At 35.9% G+C, this 20,643-nt stretch overlaps 2 protein-coding genes, 1 long non-coding RNA gene and 1 pseudogene across 3 annotated transcripts in view; 2 read left to right on the forward strand and 2 right to left on the reverse strand.

Moving 5' to 3' along the window:
• Positions 1-9,769: 9,769 nt before the first annotated feature.
• LOC141429682 (histone-lysine N-methyltransferase SETMAR-like) lies at positions 9,770-11,330 on the reverse strand. The gene is made up of 2 exons (XM_074090122.1): positions 11,239-11,330; positions 9,770-11,067 (listed from the first exon to the last, which is right to left on the reverse strand). The coding sequence occupies exon 2, from the start codon at positions 10,819-10,821 to the stop codon at positions 9,985-9,987; it is 837 nt and encodes a 278-aa protein (XP_073946223.1). The 5' UTR covers positions 10,822-11,067; positions 11,239-11,330; the 3' UTR covers positions 9,770-9,984.
• Positions 11,250-11,520, forward strand: LOC141429689 (uncharacterized). The gene is made up of 2 exons (XR_012451566.1): positions 11,250-11,333; positions 11,491-11,520. It is a non-coding gene; the product is annotated as an uncharacterized lncRNA (long non-coding RNA).
• A 2,496-nt stretch (positions 11,521-14,016) lies between these two features.
• On the reverse strand, positions 14,017-17,609 carry LOC141429675 (uncharacterized; annotated as a pseudogene).
• Positions 17,610-19,341: 1,732 nt separating this feature from the next.
• Positions 19,342-20,643, forward strand: part of RasGAP1 (Ras GTPase activating protein 1) — a 44,806-nt gene continuing 43,504 nt past the window's right edge. The window contains 1 exon segment of the mRNA XM_074090141.1: positions 19,342-19,863. Coding sequence (XP_073946242.1) covers positions 19,779-19,863 — 85 coding nt within the window. The 5' untranslated portion in view covers positions 19,342-19,778.

Genomic DNA, 20,643 nt, shown 5'->3' on the forward strand with positions numbered 1-20,643 from the left:
GCAGTTGTTTATGGGCGTTGGTGATCTCTTACCATCAGGAGACCCACTTGCTCGTTTGCCATCCAGTCGAATAAAAAAAAAAAGGTTGCTAGCCTGTCGCCTACGGTAGGTATACCACACCCACGGAAGAAATGGAGAGGTGTAATTCTAACCCGAAACAGACGGGTACAAATTTAAAAGACTTCAAAAAGCCCTGAAAATAATTTTCTACCAGTCTGAGGTCGGTGCCTCAGCACGAGCCAGCAGGAGTGGACCTTTAGTCGTCTACCTCACCTACATACTACTTATACATTGGGCTTCAAGCAGGAGTGGACCTATAGTCGTCTACCTCACCTACATACTAAACATGGGCTTCCAATCACTCCAGGACCGAACATATTTTTTTAACTAATTACTTACATACTTACTTATAATAAGCTTTGTTGAGTTTTCGCCCGCTGATAGGTACGAAATTTTAAATATAAATAACTAAAATTAACGATATAAGTAAATCTTATCTTGAATAGGTAGGTAGGTAGTAAGCGATACATAAAACAGATACACAGAGAAAAAATATATTGAGTTCAAATAAAATAATAATAATATAATATTATGAGTTCAAATATTTTTTTTATTAATGACATTATTAATAAGACGATATTTGTCTGTTATGTACAAACTTATGAAGGAACATTTTCTGAAAAACAACATTAAGTATTAGTTGAGATATGTTCTTAGTAATGTATCGATATAAGTATGAGTAAAAAAAATATGAACACTGTGTGTTATGAGTTCCGACGTAAGTAATAAAAATTTATGAACAAAAAAGTAAGTATGAGGAAAAAATTACGAAGAGTAATTATGAACACAAATCGTTAGTAAAATAAAAAATAGGAATAAGAATTTTATGAAAGTCAATATGAACCCATAATGGGTAGGTATTTGCTTTTTTCTTGTCTTGATATAATAATATTTGCCCGCTTATGGGCGCTCCTTAATCATAAGTTTGCACAAGTGAAGATCAGTCCATTGTATTGTATATAATTTATCATCCACAAGAAAAACAGGTATACTTTTTACGGTAACAAGCCAGTAACAAGGAAAAAATATACCTACAGCAAAAATACGTAGAACTCTGAAATAAAAATTTAATCAACACGTCGTGTAATGTACCTACATTGTACGTGTTTTTTTGTTAACACCATGCTTTACATGTATAATACAGTGTCCGGAATAATGACATAGGAACTTCAAGTGGACTGTTACACACTAGTGTTACAAGTGAACTCAAAAATGCACTAATTTGAAAATAGCAACTAATGCATATTATGCTTACGCGCATACCGGGCTAAGTTATGGAATAATTTTGTGGGGGAATAGTCCACATGCCGGCGATCTCTTTATTCTTCAAAAAACATGTATTCGAATATTAGTCAACATAAAACAGACGGAGAGTTATAGACCACGTCACTTTACAGACTCAAAAATCCTGACTTTAACTAACATTTATTCCAACAGACATAGGATGACGGTTCGCAATCTCGGCATAGGAGTAGGAATAGCTAATCAATTCGTTTACCAAAATGCAAATTGTAAAATCAGGCACATATCATATGGCGGTAAGAGTGTACAATATTATTCCGATTAATGTAAAGGAAACGAGAAAACAATAAAAAAAATTGTACAAGACTGAAGAATTACTTGCTATCAAAGAGTTTTTTAGGGTTCCGGAGCCAAAATGGCAAAGCCGGAACCCATATAGTTTCGCCATGTCTATCTGTCTGTCTGTCCGTCCGCGGCATTGCTCAGGGACTATGAATGCTAGAAAAATGTAATTTTGCACGGATATATAGGTAATCTATGCCGACAAAATGTTACAATTAAAAATTCAAAAAACATTTTTAGGGTACCTCCCATAGACGTAGTGGGGGTGATTTTTTTTCTCATCCAACCCTAGTGTAGGGTATCGTTGGATAGGTCTTTTAAAACCATTAGGGGTTTGCTAAGACAATTTTTCGATTCAGTGAAATATTCAACTTTAAAATGCAAATTTTCATTAAAATCGAGCGTCCCTCTAAAGTCATAAAAAGTAGCCTATGAGGACCGACATACACCACACTTACAAACGTTCGTATTTATGATATTAGTAGGAAGTAGGATAGGATTAATAAGATAGGTATGCAAATAAATAAAATAAAAAATTTAACTGGCCTTCAAAAATAACTAAAGCCCACTTGCAATAAACACATAAATCTCGAGTTAGCGTTAAGCTCAGTTTAGTAGTGTCAAATTGTATGGAACTGTCAAGCTTAAGCCTGGATTAACTACTAAATCTAGATTTATTATTCCTGCAAGACGGCTTAAGTACTTACATACCTTTGCAGATTGCGTTTTTAAACTGCTTGTTGCTTTTTGTAGGAGCGCGTTTTTCTTTCCATAGAGCGCCATACCTCGCGTGCGTTGCGTTATCTCGCTTGTTACAACGGCGCGTTTATAAAACGCAGTGTGCTAAGTAAGTACGACTCTTAGGCGCCCTTAGGATTTTGGTGTTCCAATTATTCAAACATACAAACTTTATAAATGCTGTGTTATCCAATTGCACCAAAGGTATTTCGTGTTTCGAAAATACTGTCCAAACTACTAAAAATCTTAAAATAATATTTATTTTATTTGTTTCAATTGGTCCCATACTCCCCCATTATGACACTTATGACATATCACTGCCCTGAGATGGTCTAATAATAAATTAATATTAAATATAATTGTAGTTTTTTCGAAGGAATACGAAATGCGAGGTGCTTTTGATTTACTGTCCTTCGGTGCAAATGGAAAATAGTCCACTTGAATTGACATTTTGAATTTGGACCAAAACCAAATACTATTCGGACGACCGGATGGTCAAGTGGTTAGAAAACCTGACAACGAAGCTTGAGGTCCCGGGTTCGATTCCCGGTCGGGGCAGATATTTGTGTGAATAATACGAATGTTTGTTCTCGGGTCTTGGATGTTTAATATGTATTTATCTATATAAGTATGTTTATCTGTTGCCTAGTATCCATAGTACTTACAAGCTTTGCTTAGTTTGGGACTAGGTCAATTGATGTCAAGTGTCCCATGCTATTTATTTATCCAAAGTGAATTTTGTCAAAATATAATTGTGCTGAAAAATACTTACATACAACCAAATTTATTTTTGCTGTAAATAAATTAAACCCAAATGGAATATTGTCCATTATAAAGTATGAGCAAAATGATATAAGCAATAGGTAAATGAATGTTGTCTAAATCAAGTAATAAGTATGTAGACCCAAAACAAATTATTTCGGGTGGAACATATTTACAATCCGTCATATTTCTGAGTGTATGTAAATACAAATAGTAGTTTTTTTCGGCGTACATCAAATTTTGACAATTTTACCATGGGACAAGATTTAATTTTCGACTATATTCAAGATGGTCAATGTTCCTTGTTGATGTATTTCAAATTGTAAGTTTTCTGCTTTGACGTATAATTTCGAGTTGACCATTTTCCATTTGCACTATTAAATGACAGTAAATCGTCCTTTTTTATCAAAGTTTTTTATACCCGTATCGCCCTCTGTGTACAGCGTTGGCAACTTGTAGTGTTACTGTTGTTATCGATAACTGACCAATGACCAACAGCAACGTAAGAATACTAAGAACTATAATACAATGAGTTTCAAATTGCAATCAAAAATAATACAGGCTAGATATTGCTATTTATTTTAATACTAAGGTTTACTAAAGCTTAAGGCATTAGCCTAGTCAAATCAGATTCAAATTCAAATACAGGTAAAAAGTGAATGAAATTTAATCATTCATTATACATAAGATATTCTTTTATTAGCCTTATTCTCGTCAGTGAAAAAATAAATGATAAGCTTATGCAGGTTAGCTTCTAATTACTGACACTGAATTTGAGTTAAATAAATGAACAAAACCTGATAAAATTTTCGAGTATATTATGACAACCAGATGGCCAAGTGGTTAGAGAACCTAAGAAGTTCGACGTCCCGGGTTCAATTCCCGGTCAGGACAGATATTTTATGATTAATACTAATGTTTTTCTTGGGTCTTGGATGTTTAATATGTATTTAAGTATGTATTTATCTATACAAGTATGTTTATCCATTGCCTAGTATGCATAGTACAAGCTTTGCTTAGTTTGGGACTAGGTCAATTGGTGTCATGTGTCCCATGATATTTATTTCTTTATATTGATTGTGTATGTGTAAATATAAAAATCTAGTAACTACAACTAAGAAACAATAAATTTTTATCATTATAATACAATACAACACAAAAACTTTTTATTGAACTGTATTGAACACATAGTAATACAGAAAACACAGGTAAGTATATAATTTTTTTCCAAGGGAAGCAATAGGCGGCCTTCTCGCTTCAGAGTGATCTCTTCCAGGCAACCTTTACAATAGGTTTTTTTTTTTTTTTTTTTTTGTTCTTTCTGCAATGTGGCAATCTGTGAACTCAACACAATAAGCCACTTCTTTGTCTTTTCATGTCTCTGTCATCAACTGAGAAATACTCCACTGAGCATCCCTTCAAGTGCTGTCATTGAACCTGCTTGGTAAAGCAGGGACGCTGTGCTTCTTCAGTCTGTTGTAGTGCACGCTTCCTGTGCCTTTCAGTTTTGTTGCCAATTGATTTATGTGATTTGATAATCTGGCCTGGTACGATTTGCTATATTTTACAATTTCCTGCTTGATTGTGCTGATATTTAAGTCCAAGTGTATTAGCTTGTTGCTTATGTAAAAAGGTATGTTCAGCATTGTCCTCAACGTTTTATTCTGAAATCTTTGTAGTATTTCAATATTACTGTTGCTCGCCGTTCCCCATAGTTGTATTCCGTAGGTCCAAACGGGTTTCAGAATTGTTTTATATAGAGTGATTTTGCTGTCCATTGACAGTCTAGATTTACCCCCTGTCAGCCAGTACATTTCCCTTAGCCTTGTATCAAGTTGTTTGCGTTTAGTCCAAATATGTTTCTGCCATGTAAGTCGACGATCTAGGTGGATGCCTAAGTATTTGGCTGACTCTGCTTGGGTATTTCTTTGTCATATAGTTTGATCGCTGGACATGTCTGTCTTCTGAGTGTGAAAGTTACGTGGACAGACTTATCTTGGTTTGCTTTAATGCGCCATTTGTCAAGCCATTTTTCAACCAACTGTAGGTGTGCTTGTACATTTGCAGATGCAGCATTGGGCGTTTCATTGACTGATAATATAGCAGTGTCGTCTGCATAAGTTGCTGTGGTGTTTGTTTCAAAAGTGGGTAGGTCTGCCGTGTAGATCAAATACAAAACTGGCCCCAAGATGCTTCCCTGTGGTACTCCAGACTGTGCTTGAAAGAGTTGAGATGTTGCACTATTGTATTTAACTTCAATACATCGCATGGATAGGTATGATTTCATTAGGAGATAGAAGGAGTGTGGTAGCATTGTTTTGATTTTCAATAACAATCCTGCATGCCAGACTTTGTCAAATGCTTGTGAAATATCTAGGAACACAGCAGAACAGTACTGTTTATTTTCCAGTGCCCCACTAATCACATCAGTAAGTCGATGTACCTGTTCTATTGTTCCATGCTGCTCACGAAAACCAAACTGATGAGGTGGTATTATATCAGGTAATAGGGGTCGCATTCTGTTAAGGATAATTTTTTCCAGTAATTTACCTGTCACTGATAAAAGACAGGTCTATATGAGCTCACTTCGTTTGGCTTTTTCCCTGGCTTGGGCAACATAATTACTTGTGCTATTTTCCATTGTGCAGGATAGATTGAGAGTCTCAGACATGCATTGAAAATAATGGTGAGAAGGATAATTCCTTTCTTCGGTAGTTGTTTTAGTAAGGTAGCATCTATGAGGTCATATCCTGGTGATTTTCCTTCTTTCATTTTCAATATCTCCATGCGTATTTCGTTTGGAGTCGTTAATTTGAGGGGAAGACACATCTGCAGTGGAGAGTTCAGGCTTCTAATTAGTTCTTCATCTTTATCAGGGTCCTTACTAGGATTTGGCTTGAATACTGTTTTCAAGTGTTCCGCAAATGCATTTGCCTTCTCTTGTTCAGATCGAGCCCAGTTGCCACTATTTGATCGGATTGGTGTTATTTGATTTTTGGGTCTCTTTATTTTTCTGGTAGCTTTCCATAATGAGTAGTTTGTGTTCTCAGTTGGTGTAAGGTTGGCTAAATATGTCTGCAGATTTTCATTTGTGGATTCATCAATCATTCTTTTAAGCTCTTGTGTTGCCTTGTTAAATTTTGTTTTGTCACTTGGGTATCTAGTGTTCTGCCATATTTTTCGTAGTTTTCGTTTTTCATTTATTTTATCCTTTATGAATTTCGGATATCTATGTGGTGTTTCAGTTTTTTCTGGATAGGGTGGTGATGAGACATTAGCCGCAGTATGAATTAACCGGTTGAACATTTCTATTGCGTTTTCTATATCCTCATTCGTTTTTAATGGAACTCGGAGCTCTGCCTCTTTTGAAATTATGTTTCTGTATAAATCCCAATTAGTTTTATGGTTATACAATTTTGGTGGGTATTGAACAGGAAGTGCTTTGCAATTAATATTAAGTATCACTGGTGTGTGGTCTGAGGATAGGTCTGAAGACTCTTCAACTTTGTAGTGTGTGATATTTTTAATGATATAGAAGTCCAGCAAATCGGGTATCTTTTTATCATCGGTCGGCCAATATGTTGGAGAACCATGTGAGACGCTTTGGAGATTGAGGTCGTTAACAACGGTGTATAGCTCTCTTCCTCTTGGCAGAGTCAGTCTTGAGCCCCAATGGACATGCTTTGCATTCCAGTCTCCACCACAGATGAACTTATTGCCCAGAGTAGAAAAATAATTCTTAAAGTCTTCCCTCTTAGTCACATGTCTAGGCGGGCAGTATATTGCTGACAGGGTTGTTTCTAGAGAGTTGTCCTGTATTTTAATTGACGTAGCTTGTATCTTGTCAGTAGAATACTCCTCCATCGGATAATGCTTGATATTTTCTTTGATGACTATTGCTGTTCCCCCTTGCGTTTTCCCTGAGGGGTGATTTGTTGTGTATATGTTGTAGTTTTTTATTTTTATATGAGATCTAGATGTAAACCTAGTTTCAGCTATCAAAGCAATATCTATTCTCTCACTATTTAGAAAGACTTCAAGTTCCTGTCTACGTTCTGTAAGCCCGTTGGCATTCCATGTCACTATTCTAAGGTTTAGGGACATTTTGGAATTAGATGAGCGATAAGTTGAATCATACGATCCATCATGTTGTCTAGCATATTGCTAATTAGTTTTTGAAATCTATCAAACATTGAGTCTAGTAAGCTAACTAAATTGGCGTCATTGATTACAGGGTTGTTTTTTGATGCATCACAGGTTCTGTTGCCAGCGGCTACTTTTGCATATGTATTCTTTAATTTTTGTTTGTTGTTCAAGTTTAAGTCTTGTTGTTGCTGTGCTGGTTCTTCTTGTTCTTTTGTATCCTTGTCACTTTTTTGATGTTGTTTATGCTTTATTGGTTCTCGTTTTGTTTTAGTGTGGAGTTCTTTGTATTGTTGGTATTTTTTGCATCCCTTGTAGCTTGCAGGGTGCTTTTCTTGACAGTTGGCACATGTTGCCGGCAACTCTGGTGTCTTATTGCATGTATTTGTAGCATGTTCTTCACCGCATTTGACACATCTGAACGGTCGGAAACATTGGTTTTTAGTATGACCAAATCTTTGACATCTTTTACATTGAAGTATTTGTTTTTTGATGTATGGCGCTTCAAATGTAATCTTCATGTAATTCAATCTGTCCACTTTAAATATGTCCTGGTTGTTAGCATTTGGTTCAAGATCCACATAAAAAACAGATAGCGGTTCTTTTGTAGTCCTGTGTAACACATTTACAACTTGTCTTACTTTATGACCCAGTTTTTCAAGCTCTTCTTTGATAACTTCAGTATCTTCAGAGGCATGGAGACCTCTTAGGACTACTCGGTAGGCTCTTTCACACTTCAGTTTATAGGTGGTGTTTTATGTCACGATTAATGAACTCTTCTCGTATCTTTTTGTATGTGTCTATATCAATAGGCATTACTTTTACGATATGTCCACATCTCAGTGTATGTAGGGTGAACTTATTGGTATCAGTGATTTTAGGCATTATTTCTTTCAGTAACCTTATGTTGATAACGCCTGTCACATATATCCCTTCTGGTTTTGGCGGTCTTGGTTGGTTTTTCTCCCCAGTATCCGCATTATTATCCAGATCTAATATATCAAATTGATTCCGTGTTGGTATTTTCGATGCCACTTTGGTAATTTTGTTCAAATTATCTTGAGATTCCGGACTGTTGTTTGTCCTTTTTCGTTTTGTTTTTGGCACTTGATCTTTTTGCCATGACTCAGTCTTAGTGGAGATCCGTTCGTTCTGTTTTGTTGTGAATACTACTTCTGTTGGCATAGTACCAACTGAGTTGCTCCTGTTTCGCTCAAACATACTTTTATGGAATGTTTGTTGAACCATGTTAGGTACTTTTCCAGGATTATCGCTGTTAATATTCATTTTTATGCACTTATTTAACCGTTTTCAAAAGTATTTACACCAAACATCATGAGTAGCAACCAAAATAAAGTTGTTAAAATTTGAATATTTTTAGGTTATGTTGTTGTCAATGAAGTTGCACTTTTTCTCTCTTTTACCACTGATTTTTTTGTTGAAAAACACTGTGTATCTAGAAATTGAGGGTCGGTGCAATGATATTAATACTTTTTATGCGGAATTTGCTTTGAAAATAGAAAATATTTATTTTATTATGACGAGTTAGATGATTACGCGATTGCGTTCCGTTTCACATCCAAAATCAAATCTTTTTTATCAAAGTTTTTTATACCCGTATCGCCCTCTGTGTACAGCGTTGGCAACTTGTAGTGTTACTGTTGTTATCGATAACTGACCAATGACCAACAGCAACTTAAGAATACTAAGAACTATAATACAATGAGTTTCAAATTGCAATCAAAAATAATACAGGCTAGATATTGCTATTTATTTTAATACTAAGGTTTACTAAAGCTTAACCCCCCTTATTCATAAAACTTAACAAGCCTATGTTAACTAACAAATGCTTTGTCCCTTTCTAACAAATACAAATGTCGAAGTGACAGATAAGGACAAACGAATTTTAGCGGCATTTTAACTATAAAACAGGTTTGATTGTCGTTTATGAATAAGGGGGTAAGGCATTAGCCTAGTCAAATCAGATTCAAATCCAAATACAGGTAAAAAGTGAATGAAATTTAATCATTCATTATACATAAGATATTCTTTTATTAGCCTTATTCTCGTCAGTGAAAAAATAAATGATAAGCTTATGCAGGTTAGCTTCTAATTACTGACACTGAATTTGAGTTAAATAAATGAACAAAACCTGATAAAATTTTCGAGTATATTATGACAACCAGATGGCCAAGTGGTTAGAGAACCTAAGAAGTTCGACGTCCCGGGTTCAATTCCCGGTCAGGACAGATATTTTATGATTAATACTAATGTTTTTCTTGGGTCTTGGATGTTTAATATGTATTTAAGTATGTATTTATCTATACAAGTATGTTTATCCATTGCCTAGTATGCATAGTACAAGCTTTGCTTAGTTTGGGACTAGGTCAATTGGTGTCATGTGTCCCATGATATTTATTTCTTTATATTGATTGTGTATGTGTAAATATAAAAATCTAGTAACTACAACTATGAAACAATAAATTTTTATCATTATAATACAATACAACACAAAAACTTTTTATTGAACTGTATTGAACACATAGTAATACAGAAAACACAGGTAAGTATATAATTTTTTTCCAAGGGAAGCAATAGGCGGCCTTCTCGCTTCAGAGTGATCTCTTCCAGGCAACCTTTACAATAGAGAGAAGTAAGCTATAGATTTTAGTAGTCCTAGTTTAGTTAGGAATCTGTTTAATAGGCTTCATTAGGCATATAACCTATGCAGTTTTTTTTTTCACACAGACATTTTTTTCTATTTTTAATACTTTTACTTAAATTCATAATGTGAGAACCATAATTAAAAGTTATCTCTGAATTAGAAGGAATATCAACATTGCTAAATATGGCTAATTTAGGTAAAGGAGATTCAACTCTCACAGGAACAATAAAACAATTGGGCTCGCAGCTGTGGTTTATGTACCGACCTATGTTGCCGAAGTTACTGGGATCTACAATCGTTTGGGTCAGTGTACTGTTACTGAATTCATTTAAGCAAAATATATAGTTCATCCTCCCTTGCTCAAAGTTCATTTGGTTCCGCATTGCAGCCTGCTGGGGTGTGATGACTTCTCCAGCATATTCACATATGAAAGTACCCTTAGGTATTGCCTTAGAAGTAAAGAGGCCCATTCCCTTAGATGATACAGTACAAGGTTTAACAACTAAACATTTGATTGGCCCCTTCTGCACAACACGATTACCACAGTATTCAGAACACTTGCATAAACTATTACATTCCATTAATGGAAAAGAAATTGAACTACCAGTATATTTTTTAAAATTTAGCAGAATATGTGGGGACTGGTCTTCATCTCTGAACTCGTAGTTAGCTCCACCTGATCTTGATAAACATTTGCATGTATTTTTAACACAGTTTGTATCACAGTTGCAATGATCTGTCAACTGTGAATTAAAATTAGTTATTAAATTTGTGTATTCATCAGTATCTTCAATAGTTCCTGGGATATTTTCTTCGACATACATCACTGTGCAATTCACATGACCATATTCATCTTTCATTATTTTCATTTGGTATTAAGTACTTAAATACACGGACTTGGGTTGATGACAGTCTTTTACACAAACTGTTTAGCTTGCCCACTAACATTAAGAAATAAGGTTAAAGGAAATCACACTCCTTATTTTTATCTAGATCTTCACCAACGCCGGAGTGGCTGTGCAAGCAGTTGTGGTAAATCCAACCTTTAGATAACGTTTCTTCACTTTGTTTACCTGAGTCGAGCACGACGTAACCAACGGACATCGGTTGAACCTCTGGGAAAATTGAAGGAGTTTCAACGTTAATTAAATTCGATAAAAAATGTGTTTCTCCACAATTTTCAATATTAACTAATTATACTAGTAACACATATATTAGAGCTATTTACATAAAACTATTATTCGAAACTTAAAATACCTATATAAAAAAAATATAAATAAGAAAACCTGAAAGTTGTTGTCCATCGGAGGACAATTTTGCCAGTGTCTAGTAGTTTTTGCCGTTGTACGGTAAAAAAATTCTAGAAAACGAAATATGAGAGGTGTTGTTGTTAATTTAAAAAAATATGGCTCTGTCCATTTGAGGACAATTTTGCCAGTGTCTAGTAGTTTTTGCCGTTGTACGGTACAAAAATTCTAGAAAACGAAATATGAGAGGTAATGGTGGATGAACGATGACAGCGCGAAAAACTATGAGAGGTGATGGTGGATGAACGATGACAGCGTGAATCAACCTGAAAGTTAACTTGACATAGCAATCACACCAGAGAAGTATAATATACGGGGAAAAGAGAGCCCTCTCTCGTCTCATTCATGCAGACGGTTTTGAAGCGCCGTCTGCATTTCGTAACTAGTACCATTGATGTATATATCCATCCATACGTATAGCTATTAATAGTCACAGGTATTCTTTTACTTTACTGGTTTTGCTTCCCAGCTCAAACCACATAAAAACTAAAAACAGGGCTGCAAAATAGAAGTGAGACCGCTTGAATTCAGTCTTCTTAAGTTTAAACCAGCCTCAATTTTCCGTTTGCAGCACTGTCTTTACTTTTTATGTGGTCTGAGTTTCGATTGTAACGTAGCCATCTTGTTCCTTGTTGAGCGCGAATAGATACGTAGTATCTCTTATTAGTCTGTGGCGAATAGACGCCTGCAGGGCTACTCCGAAACTCTAAACTCGAAGTTCGTGTCGTGCGGTGCCTCTCGCTCTCGTATTAAATAGTGTAAGTGTCAGAGGGACCGCACGACACGAACTTCGAGTTTCGAGTTTCGGAGTAGCCCTGCTGGCCTGGCCTGACATAGAGGGTTGCTACACAAAAATATTTTTTTTTTTTTTTTTTTTTTTTTTTTTTTTTTTTTTTTTTTAATGGCAATATACAAGTTCGGATAGAACGACGATTGTGCCAATGTCAAAGTGAGGAAACGGAGCGGAATTTAATCAAAAAATATTACGGAATTTTGATAGGAAAGTTTAGGATCAGGATCGGGTTTGGACGGAATAGTTATACGTGAATACAAATTATAATGAGAGGCAGCATATTTATATTTTAATATCATTAGAAACAATGTATGAAGCAATGGAGGCATAGATACATGGGTTATTAGATGAAAGTAAGCAGGGAACGGATGTTGGTAATGGAATACTTTGTGATATAATACTGTTATAAAAAGTAACACGGTCATAAAGTGGACAAGATAAAATTATGTGGTTCAGATCACCTACCTCCGAACCACACTCACAAGCAGGGCTATCTATGATATTAATCTTCGCCAGGTGTTCCGGCGTGCAGACATGACCTAAACGCATTCTTATTAAAACACTAGTACTTCTTTTGCAAAATTTATACTTAAAAAACCAGGGTTTATTAGGAATGGAGGGCTGTATGCGGCTGTAAGTTTTACCTTTCAGGATACAACTTTGAGACCAACACTCTTGCCAGGAATGTTGGAGATATGTTCGCGGAAGATTGATTAGGTCATGAGTATAATTTTTGTACGGGAACATATCTCCGTCTTCAATTGCTTTATTGGCAATTTTGTCAGCCTTCTCATTACCTTTGATGCCGCAATGACTTGGAACCCAAGTAAAAACTACTGAGAAACCTTTAAGAAAGCATTGGAATAATTTAGTCTTGATTTCAATGATTACGGGGTATGATGGACTGGATCTACAAAATGGGTACTTTTCAAGAGCCTGCAGAGCACTAAGAGAGTCGGAGAAAATAACAGCTTCCCTTAGCTTCATGATAAGTATATATTCTACAGCCTTTAGGAGGCCAAACGCTTCCCCAGTAAAAACTGAAGTCTCAGGCGGAAATTTAACAAGTTGTGTTATTTTATACTGACTATGATAGATGCCAACACCAGTACACCCTGAAGGCGATCTTTTCGATGCATCAGTGAAGATATAATGCCATTCCGGCCAAATACTGTAAACCTTGCTATTAAAGTAAGTATTAGCATTCAAACTGCGTTTATCAATGTTTAAATTGTACTTAATGTTAGGAGAGAATATAAGAGCCTGATAGTCGCATGTAAATATAGGGAGAATGTGAGATCTATGAGTTGGAGCATCCAAAGAACGGAATTTTTGCAAACTTTTTACTAAACACGGAGAAGACTTATGCAACCAATAACGCGATGTTCTGATGTGTGAAGATAAATTTTCCAATTTATTTAGAATCGGATGTTGAGAAAACTGAATGGAACGATATAAGTATTTATCTGATAAAAACTGTCGTCTTAGTTTGAGTGGCGGATCACAACACTCTACTTGTAAAGCATTTATCGGGCTAGACTTCATGGCGCCAGTAATTAACCTGAGACATTTCGATTGAATTTGATCTAGTTTTTTTAAACCAGCGGAGTTACTTGGTTCCAATAAAAACGATCCGTAGTCTATCCTGCTTCTGATCAGGGCATTGTATATTAATTTTAAGGAAAATGGGTGCGAGCCCCACCAAACACCCGATAAACATCGAAGAATGTTTAATAGTTTTTCACACTTAGCAACAATATACTCGCAGTGTGGAAGCCCCGACATCTTAGAGTCAAATATAATTCCTAAAAATTTTGCTTGATATACTTGTGAAATTGGTTCATTGTTATATAATATGGTAGCTTCAGGAATAGCTCTCATTCTACTAAAAACCAATACTGAACTTTTGGTAGTTGACAACTCCATGCCATTTGAGCAAAGCCAGATGTGTAATCTGGTTAATGCAGAGTTGACAATATCCGTGGCTGTAGCAACATTGTCATCAGAGTAGTAAATTAAAAGGTCATCAGCATACTGTAAAATATTAACGGGGCTGTTAAGTGCTAATTCTAGATCATGAGTGTAGACGTTGTACAAGATAGGACTTAAAACCGAACCTTGTGGTAATCCCTTCCAAACGACTCTGTTTAGTTCTAACGAGCCTGTAGAAACGGTAATAAATCTTTCGGATAAGATGTTGATAATGAAATTAGACAAACAAATGGGAACCTTGAGTTTGTTGAGTTTTTCAAGCAGAATAGTTAAAATAACATTATCATATGCTGCAGAAACATCAAGGAAAACAGAAATAGTGTTATGATTAAGTGATAGTGCTGATCTTATATCTGTCGTGAATATGGATAAGCTATCCATCGTGCTTTTACCTCTTCGAAACCCAAATTGACTACTAGCTAATAGTCCGTTGGATTCCAAATACCATTCTAAACGGTTCTTGACTAAATGTTCTGCCAGTTTAAGGAGCACAGAAGATAAAGCTATAGGACGGTGTGAAGAAGACTCTGTTGGGGATTTATTCGATTTTAATATTGGTATAATTATTTGAACTTTCCACGACGGAGGAACGTTACCAGTGAGCAGAATAGTATTTATTATGTTTAAAAAATATGTTAATGCACAATCAGTAAGATTGCACAAGAATGAATACGGAATTCCGTCTTTCCCAGGCGAAGAGTCTTTAAGACCACGTAAAACACCTTTAAGTTCTAATAAAGAAAATGGAGACTCAATAGTAGAAACAGTTGGAAAATTATCGACTGAGGGACAAAAGGTAAATCGATTTAAGAGAATTTCCTGAGGAACTGAAGCTGGTGCTAGCTGGTCTAAAAATTTATCCGTCAAAGAAGGTGATAGCGAAGAGATATTAGTGTCACTAAAGGCTGATCTAAATCGTTTTACCTTTTGCCAAACCTCAGTTGAACTAGTTTGAGGCGAGATGGAAGTACAAAAGTTCCTCCAGCCTAGAATTTTTTTCTTTTTAAGTAGTTTCTTTGTACTGGCAACAATTTTAGAAAGATTTGATAGGTTGTCAAATGTCATATCTTTAGCATAAATTAGTTCAGCATTTTTGCGGGATTTTATTGCTGATGTGCATTCACTATCCCACCAGGGCGGAGAAGGCAGTTTTTCTGATCTAGTGCTTTTAACCGGAAAAACTTTATCTGCAGCGTCTATCAATGATTTAGCAAAATCGTCAGCACACTTAACCTCATTTCCCGGAACAACATTAGATAGTGAAGAAATTCTTTGTTCCACTTCTATGCTAAATTGGCGCCAGTTAGCATGTGTTAGAATATGTCTTAAACGAGGAGTACGAAGACAACGTTTTTGCATATTGAAGGAAGAGTTGTTTGGAATAGAAATGACTATTGGGAAATGGTCGCTGCCAAAGGTTGATGAGAGGACGTCCCATGAAAGAGAGGCCGCTAAAGTCGGGGTAGTAATTGACAGATCCACTGCGCTGACAGCAACATTTGGCTCGGTTCGACGCGTTGGGCTACCATTATTTATAAAACAAAGATTGTGGTTATTTAGAATGTCTAATAGAATTTTACCAAAATGGTTAGAATTGGCACTACCCCATGATTGATGATGACAATTGAAATCACCAAGAAGTATAAAGGGTTTGGGGATAGTGGATAAAATTGAATTTATTTCATTAAGTATGCTTGAAGATGGGCAGGGAATATAAATAGATAAAACTAAAATATTATTTAAATGAGCAGCAACAATAGAGTATTCAGCACTATGAGGAGGAAGGGAAAAAGGAGCAAAATGAAATGAATTGTTGATGAGTAGAGCAACGCCGCCATACCCATCAGATCTATCTTCACGCAAAACGGAAAAACCAGAGATTTTAAAGAAAAAATCTGGTTTTAGCCATGTTTCTTGTAGGGCTACTGCTATTGGACTGTATTTGTTCAATAAGAAAAGCAGATCGCTTTTCTTATTGATTATGCTGCGGCAATTCCACTGAACAATCTTTAAGTGATTGTCCATTGTGGATGTTCAAGAACTGGGTCAAAATTTCAAATAAGGGGGCAACGTTGGACGGTGTATTTTTATTTGATTGTGTTTGTGTTAAATAATTTAACAAAGCTATTAAGATATCTGAAATAGATGGAGTGTTATTTTGATTATTATTAGTTTGTATGTTTTGATTGTTAACAGCACAACCCTTACATGGAAGAGTCATGTTGTAATCTCTTATCAGGGCTTTATGAGCCTCTTGATCATAACCTTTGGATAGGATGCGGGGAGGACTTGGCTTTTGCAAAATTGTTTTTTTGTAAGATTTTGTGGGGGAACTACCTGGGGTAAATAACTGATTTCCTGATTGCACATGAGAATTATTTTGGCCATGAGATACCACATCTGCAAAAGATTTTGAAACAGCTGGGTGCAGTTTTGAAGCTTCAGCATAGGAGATGGAAGAAGTTGCCATGCTATGTTTAATTCTCTTTTGTCTGTCAAGTTCAGGGCAGGACCTACTATTAGCAAAGTGATGACCTGCACATAGGGAACAGGATGCATCCTCTGGTGTGATGTCGCAAGAAGACCCAGTGTGTCCTTGGCCACACTTAAAGCAACAAGGCTTTGACCTACATTGTATTTTGGTATGGCCAAAACGGCAACAGTTAAAACATTGTATGGTCGGAAAAATGTATAATTCCACCGGTAGGGCATTGTAGCACATAAAAACTTTTTTGGGCAGTGTTTGGCCATCGAAAGTAAGTACAACAGTTTGAGAAGGTTTCCACACTGGTGCACCTGAAACCATTACTTTGTAGTTTAGACGTCTTACTTTTATAATTTCACCACAACCTAGGGAACCTTAACATTTTCAATGACTTCCTCAGGGCTCCAATCATCAGGCACCCCACGAATAAGACCCATCCTGGTTACATTATAGGTAGGAATAAAAGCTCTCAGTTTATGGGTAGTCAAGTTAGCATCGGATATAAAAGCATTTGCATCTATAAAGTTCGAAAAAGCAACAGCAATCCTATTCCTACCAATTCGCTTAACACTGCCATTTACAATATTTTTGTACTTTTGTTTCAATAAGAAGTTGCCAAATGTAACTGGATGTAAGGTGGTATTGTCAGAAGGTGATGTCTCGATGCGCTGCACATGAATGAGGTAAGGAGAAGCATCCGATGGTTGGTAGGACTTTCTACCAATGGAGACCTTGCCTTGATTATCTTTAGAAATAGTCTCATCTGCTGAATTTGGTGTTACTTTTTCAGAAATAATTGTCGGGCTATCAGGGTCAGTGTCAGTATTGCAATTGCAAGATTTATTAGGGTCAGAGCCACTGTTATTCCGATGTCTCGTTTTTTTGTTACACGTTTTGCAAATGTGTCGAACAAAAGAACGTTTACGAGATGTTTTCGAATTTTCGGCCGATGCTGAAGCGTGAGACGCATCAGAATCAAAGCCCATGACTGAGTCATTGTCTTTGTGATTATCGTTGTTACCTTCGCTATTGTTGTTTACCGTAACATAATAAGCAGGTGATGGTGGTTGCAGTGAAGATGAACCCCAGGATCTGGGGGCTCCTCTTTACTCATATTTAAAGTATAAAAATTAACTAACTACTTACCAAATATTCTTCTAGAACTACACAAAATTAAATAAATATATACACAGAATCTAAATATTTTACTTTACACCTTATTTGATCCTATATTTACAGATAAAAAGAATATTTAAAAGAAATTTTCAAAAAAACGCGTCCGCCAAGTTTAACAGTTTCCCGCCTTTTCCAAAAAATATTTGTAACGACTGCTGAGCGGATACAATTATGTGACTTTTATATTAGAAATTACAATACCATTGTCAATTTCGAAAATAAAGTTCATTTTTGCGGTAATTATCAACGACAAAATATTTTTTAATAAATAAAATTTTGTGATCTCAAACTTACAGTGACATCTATCTGAAACAAACGACAACAATCTGTTTTATTTTAGGTTAAGCAAAGGAGATGGCGGCGCTATCGACATGAATTAGTACGGTATAGGCGACTGTCCCCCCCTCCCCCTGAATCACACCATCTATCAAAATATATACACACTCATCTATGAGTGAGGAGTTGGTCAGACAGGACAGGACCAAAGGTCGTATTGCCACAGAATATATAATAGTACTAACGTAGTAACTTATTGCAACGTTTCTGGCACTCGCGATCGCAATCAAATTACAGATTTCCCATACAAAAGCTGTCATTTGATTGCGATCGTGAGCGTCAGAAACGTTAGGCAATAGGGCCTCAGCAGGGCTACTACGAAACTCGAAACTCGAAGTTCGTTAGTGCGGTCCCTCTGATACTTACACTATTTAATACGAGAGCGAGAGAGACGGTACGATACGAACTTCGAGTTTCGAAGTAGCCCTGCTGGACAGTGAATCAGTGTTGTCAACTCCTAGAAACTCGAGTCGCTAAACTCAAAATCAAAAGTCGCTAGAAAGTCGCTAAAAAATTAAAGCCAGCGGAATCAGGACTTTGTCTGGGAGAGACACAAGAGGCCACTGGTGGTCTGAAAGTTTCGGATACGAAAAAAAGAAAAAAAAAAGGACAAATTAAAAGATTTCCGAATTCACTGAAATTGATTTAAATCTTTTTTAAATAGCCAAAACTAGCGCATAAACAAATAGAGCTTTAATTAAATAAAGTGTGAATTAGGTGCGCAAACGCGTTTGTCACTTTTCATAAAGATCTCTTGGCACTGTATAATTCTCGTCGTCGTCGAGTTGACAAAAAATTTATCTATTATAGGTCCTAGAACTGTTTAAATTTTTATACGAAAAGTCGCCAGATAAGTCGCTAAACTATTTTTGTCGCCAAAACTTTATTTTGGTCGCTAAGACTTAAGCAGAAGTTGTAAGTTCTAGCGACAAAGTTGCTAAATTGGCAACACTGGAGTGAATGACTGACTGCCAGAACCGCCCTATACTACGAAATGCAAAACATGAACCTCGTTCGTAAGTTGCCGTCCGCTGACGATTATCTCATTTAATACGCGAGTGAAAGGGACGGTGCGATACGAACTTCGTTTTTTTTTCTAGTTTTGTACCCACCTTTAATGTTTTATATTTGTTATATTTTATTTGCTCACAATGTAATTATTCTTTATAATTTTCTATAATTTTATTTTCCTACGAAAATAAATAGAGAAATATAATATTATACACTGGCAACAAACACGAATTATTCGTAATATTGCCACGCTTTGTATGTAACGATTAGTATTAGTACACATCCGCGCAGGCGCTATGTAGTGACGTGACGTAATTGTCCATTCATAATTTTTGTTCATTCAACAATTTGATGAACTTTATTTCGAGCTAGTTTTGAGAGGTGTTTCTTTCATCTAAAGTAGACTGTATTAAGTATACGTTCTAAAAACATAAATTATCCCTTATTAATGAACGTTATTCTATGTTAAAACCGGAGAGTGCATTCATTGATAAAATAATGCATTAGTTGCGCACATGCGCAATGCAAGCGGCAATTCATTTGTGCGTGCGTGATGACAAACTGTGTTGGAAAATGTGGATAAATGGAAGAATCTTTGTGTTTTGTTCATATGGATTTCAACCGCTCAGTAAAGCCATTTGAAAGCAGACTCGAACAGAACATTACGACACTCCGGAAGTGGCAGGACAGGCTCAGGCTCGTTCCGAAAGAGATAACAGCGGGCGGATGAAAGAGATAAACAGTAATGGATTTAACATGGCGGACGATACGAGTAAAGTGCGAGTCGAAGAACGATTAAAAATAAAGATCGGTAAGTACATTTCAACGTATTTCAATAAAAAACAGAAGAAAGTAACCTAATGACTAAATATTTTGACCTCATTCGTTGATTTTTTCTCTAATTTCGGTATTGTTTTCATCTTAGCGAACAGGTGGTATTAGGAAACTTTGTTTTCTGTCTTAAATAATGGATAGAATTTCTATCGTATTAATTATTCGACATGTTTGGCTATTTGTTGCCTGGAGGTAAAGTTTAACAGACAAAAACATGATTTGTTAGGAGCATACACATTCTTTGTTTGCAACTAGTGGTTTGACAGTTCACTCGCATTTATGAATGAATTGCCTTGCCTCGAATTCAATGAATATCGTGTTTATAGATCATGTGGTTATTGAATTCGTTACGGAGTATTTCAGATTGACCATTTTATAATTTTAAAGTAATACTTCAAAGCAGAGCTAGGTAACAAACATTACTACCTATGTTCTGTGTAATTATCTACTCAGACAACTCATGAATCATGCAAATTTAAAAGTAAGCCTCCTTTTTCATCTAAAGAATGTATGCCTAGTTAGTAGTTCATTTACACTTTTTTTATTTTTTTGGCGATTGGTGTACAAGGGCTCTGCACTTGTGGCCAAAGCATAGTCCACTGATGTACATAAGTTAATACTTACATTATGTGTGTTGGGATATGTTGTGGCACATATAACAAACTAGCTTTTGCTTGCAACTTGCAACTTTGTTAAATTCAAATTGGATGTGCAGCTTTATCTCTCATCACAAAATGGTCACAGGAAAGTTACTTCC

Source organism: Choristoneura fumiferana, chromosome Z (assembly GCF_025370935.1).
Source record: "Choristoneura fumiferana chromosome Z, NRCan_CFum_1, whole genome shotgun sequence".
Taxonomy (NCBI): domain Eukaryota; kingdom Metazoa; phylum Arthropoda; class Insecta; order Lepidoptera; family Tortricidae; genus Choristoneura; species Choristoneura fumiferana.

Bases quoted from the DNA above. Each gene is read 5' to 3' on its own strand.
- LOC141429682 (XM_074090122.1), bottom strand. From the start codon at position 10,821: ATGAAAATAATGAAAGATGAATATGGTCATGTGAATTGCACAGTGATG.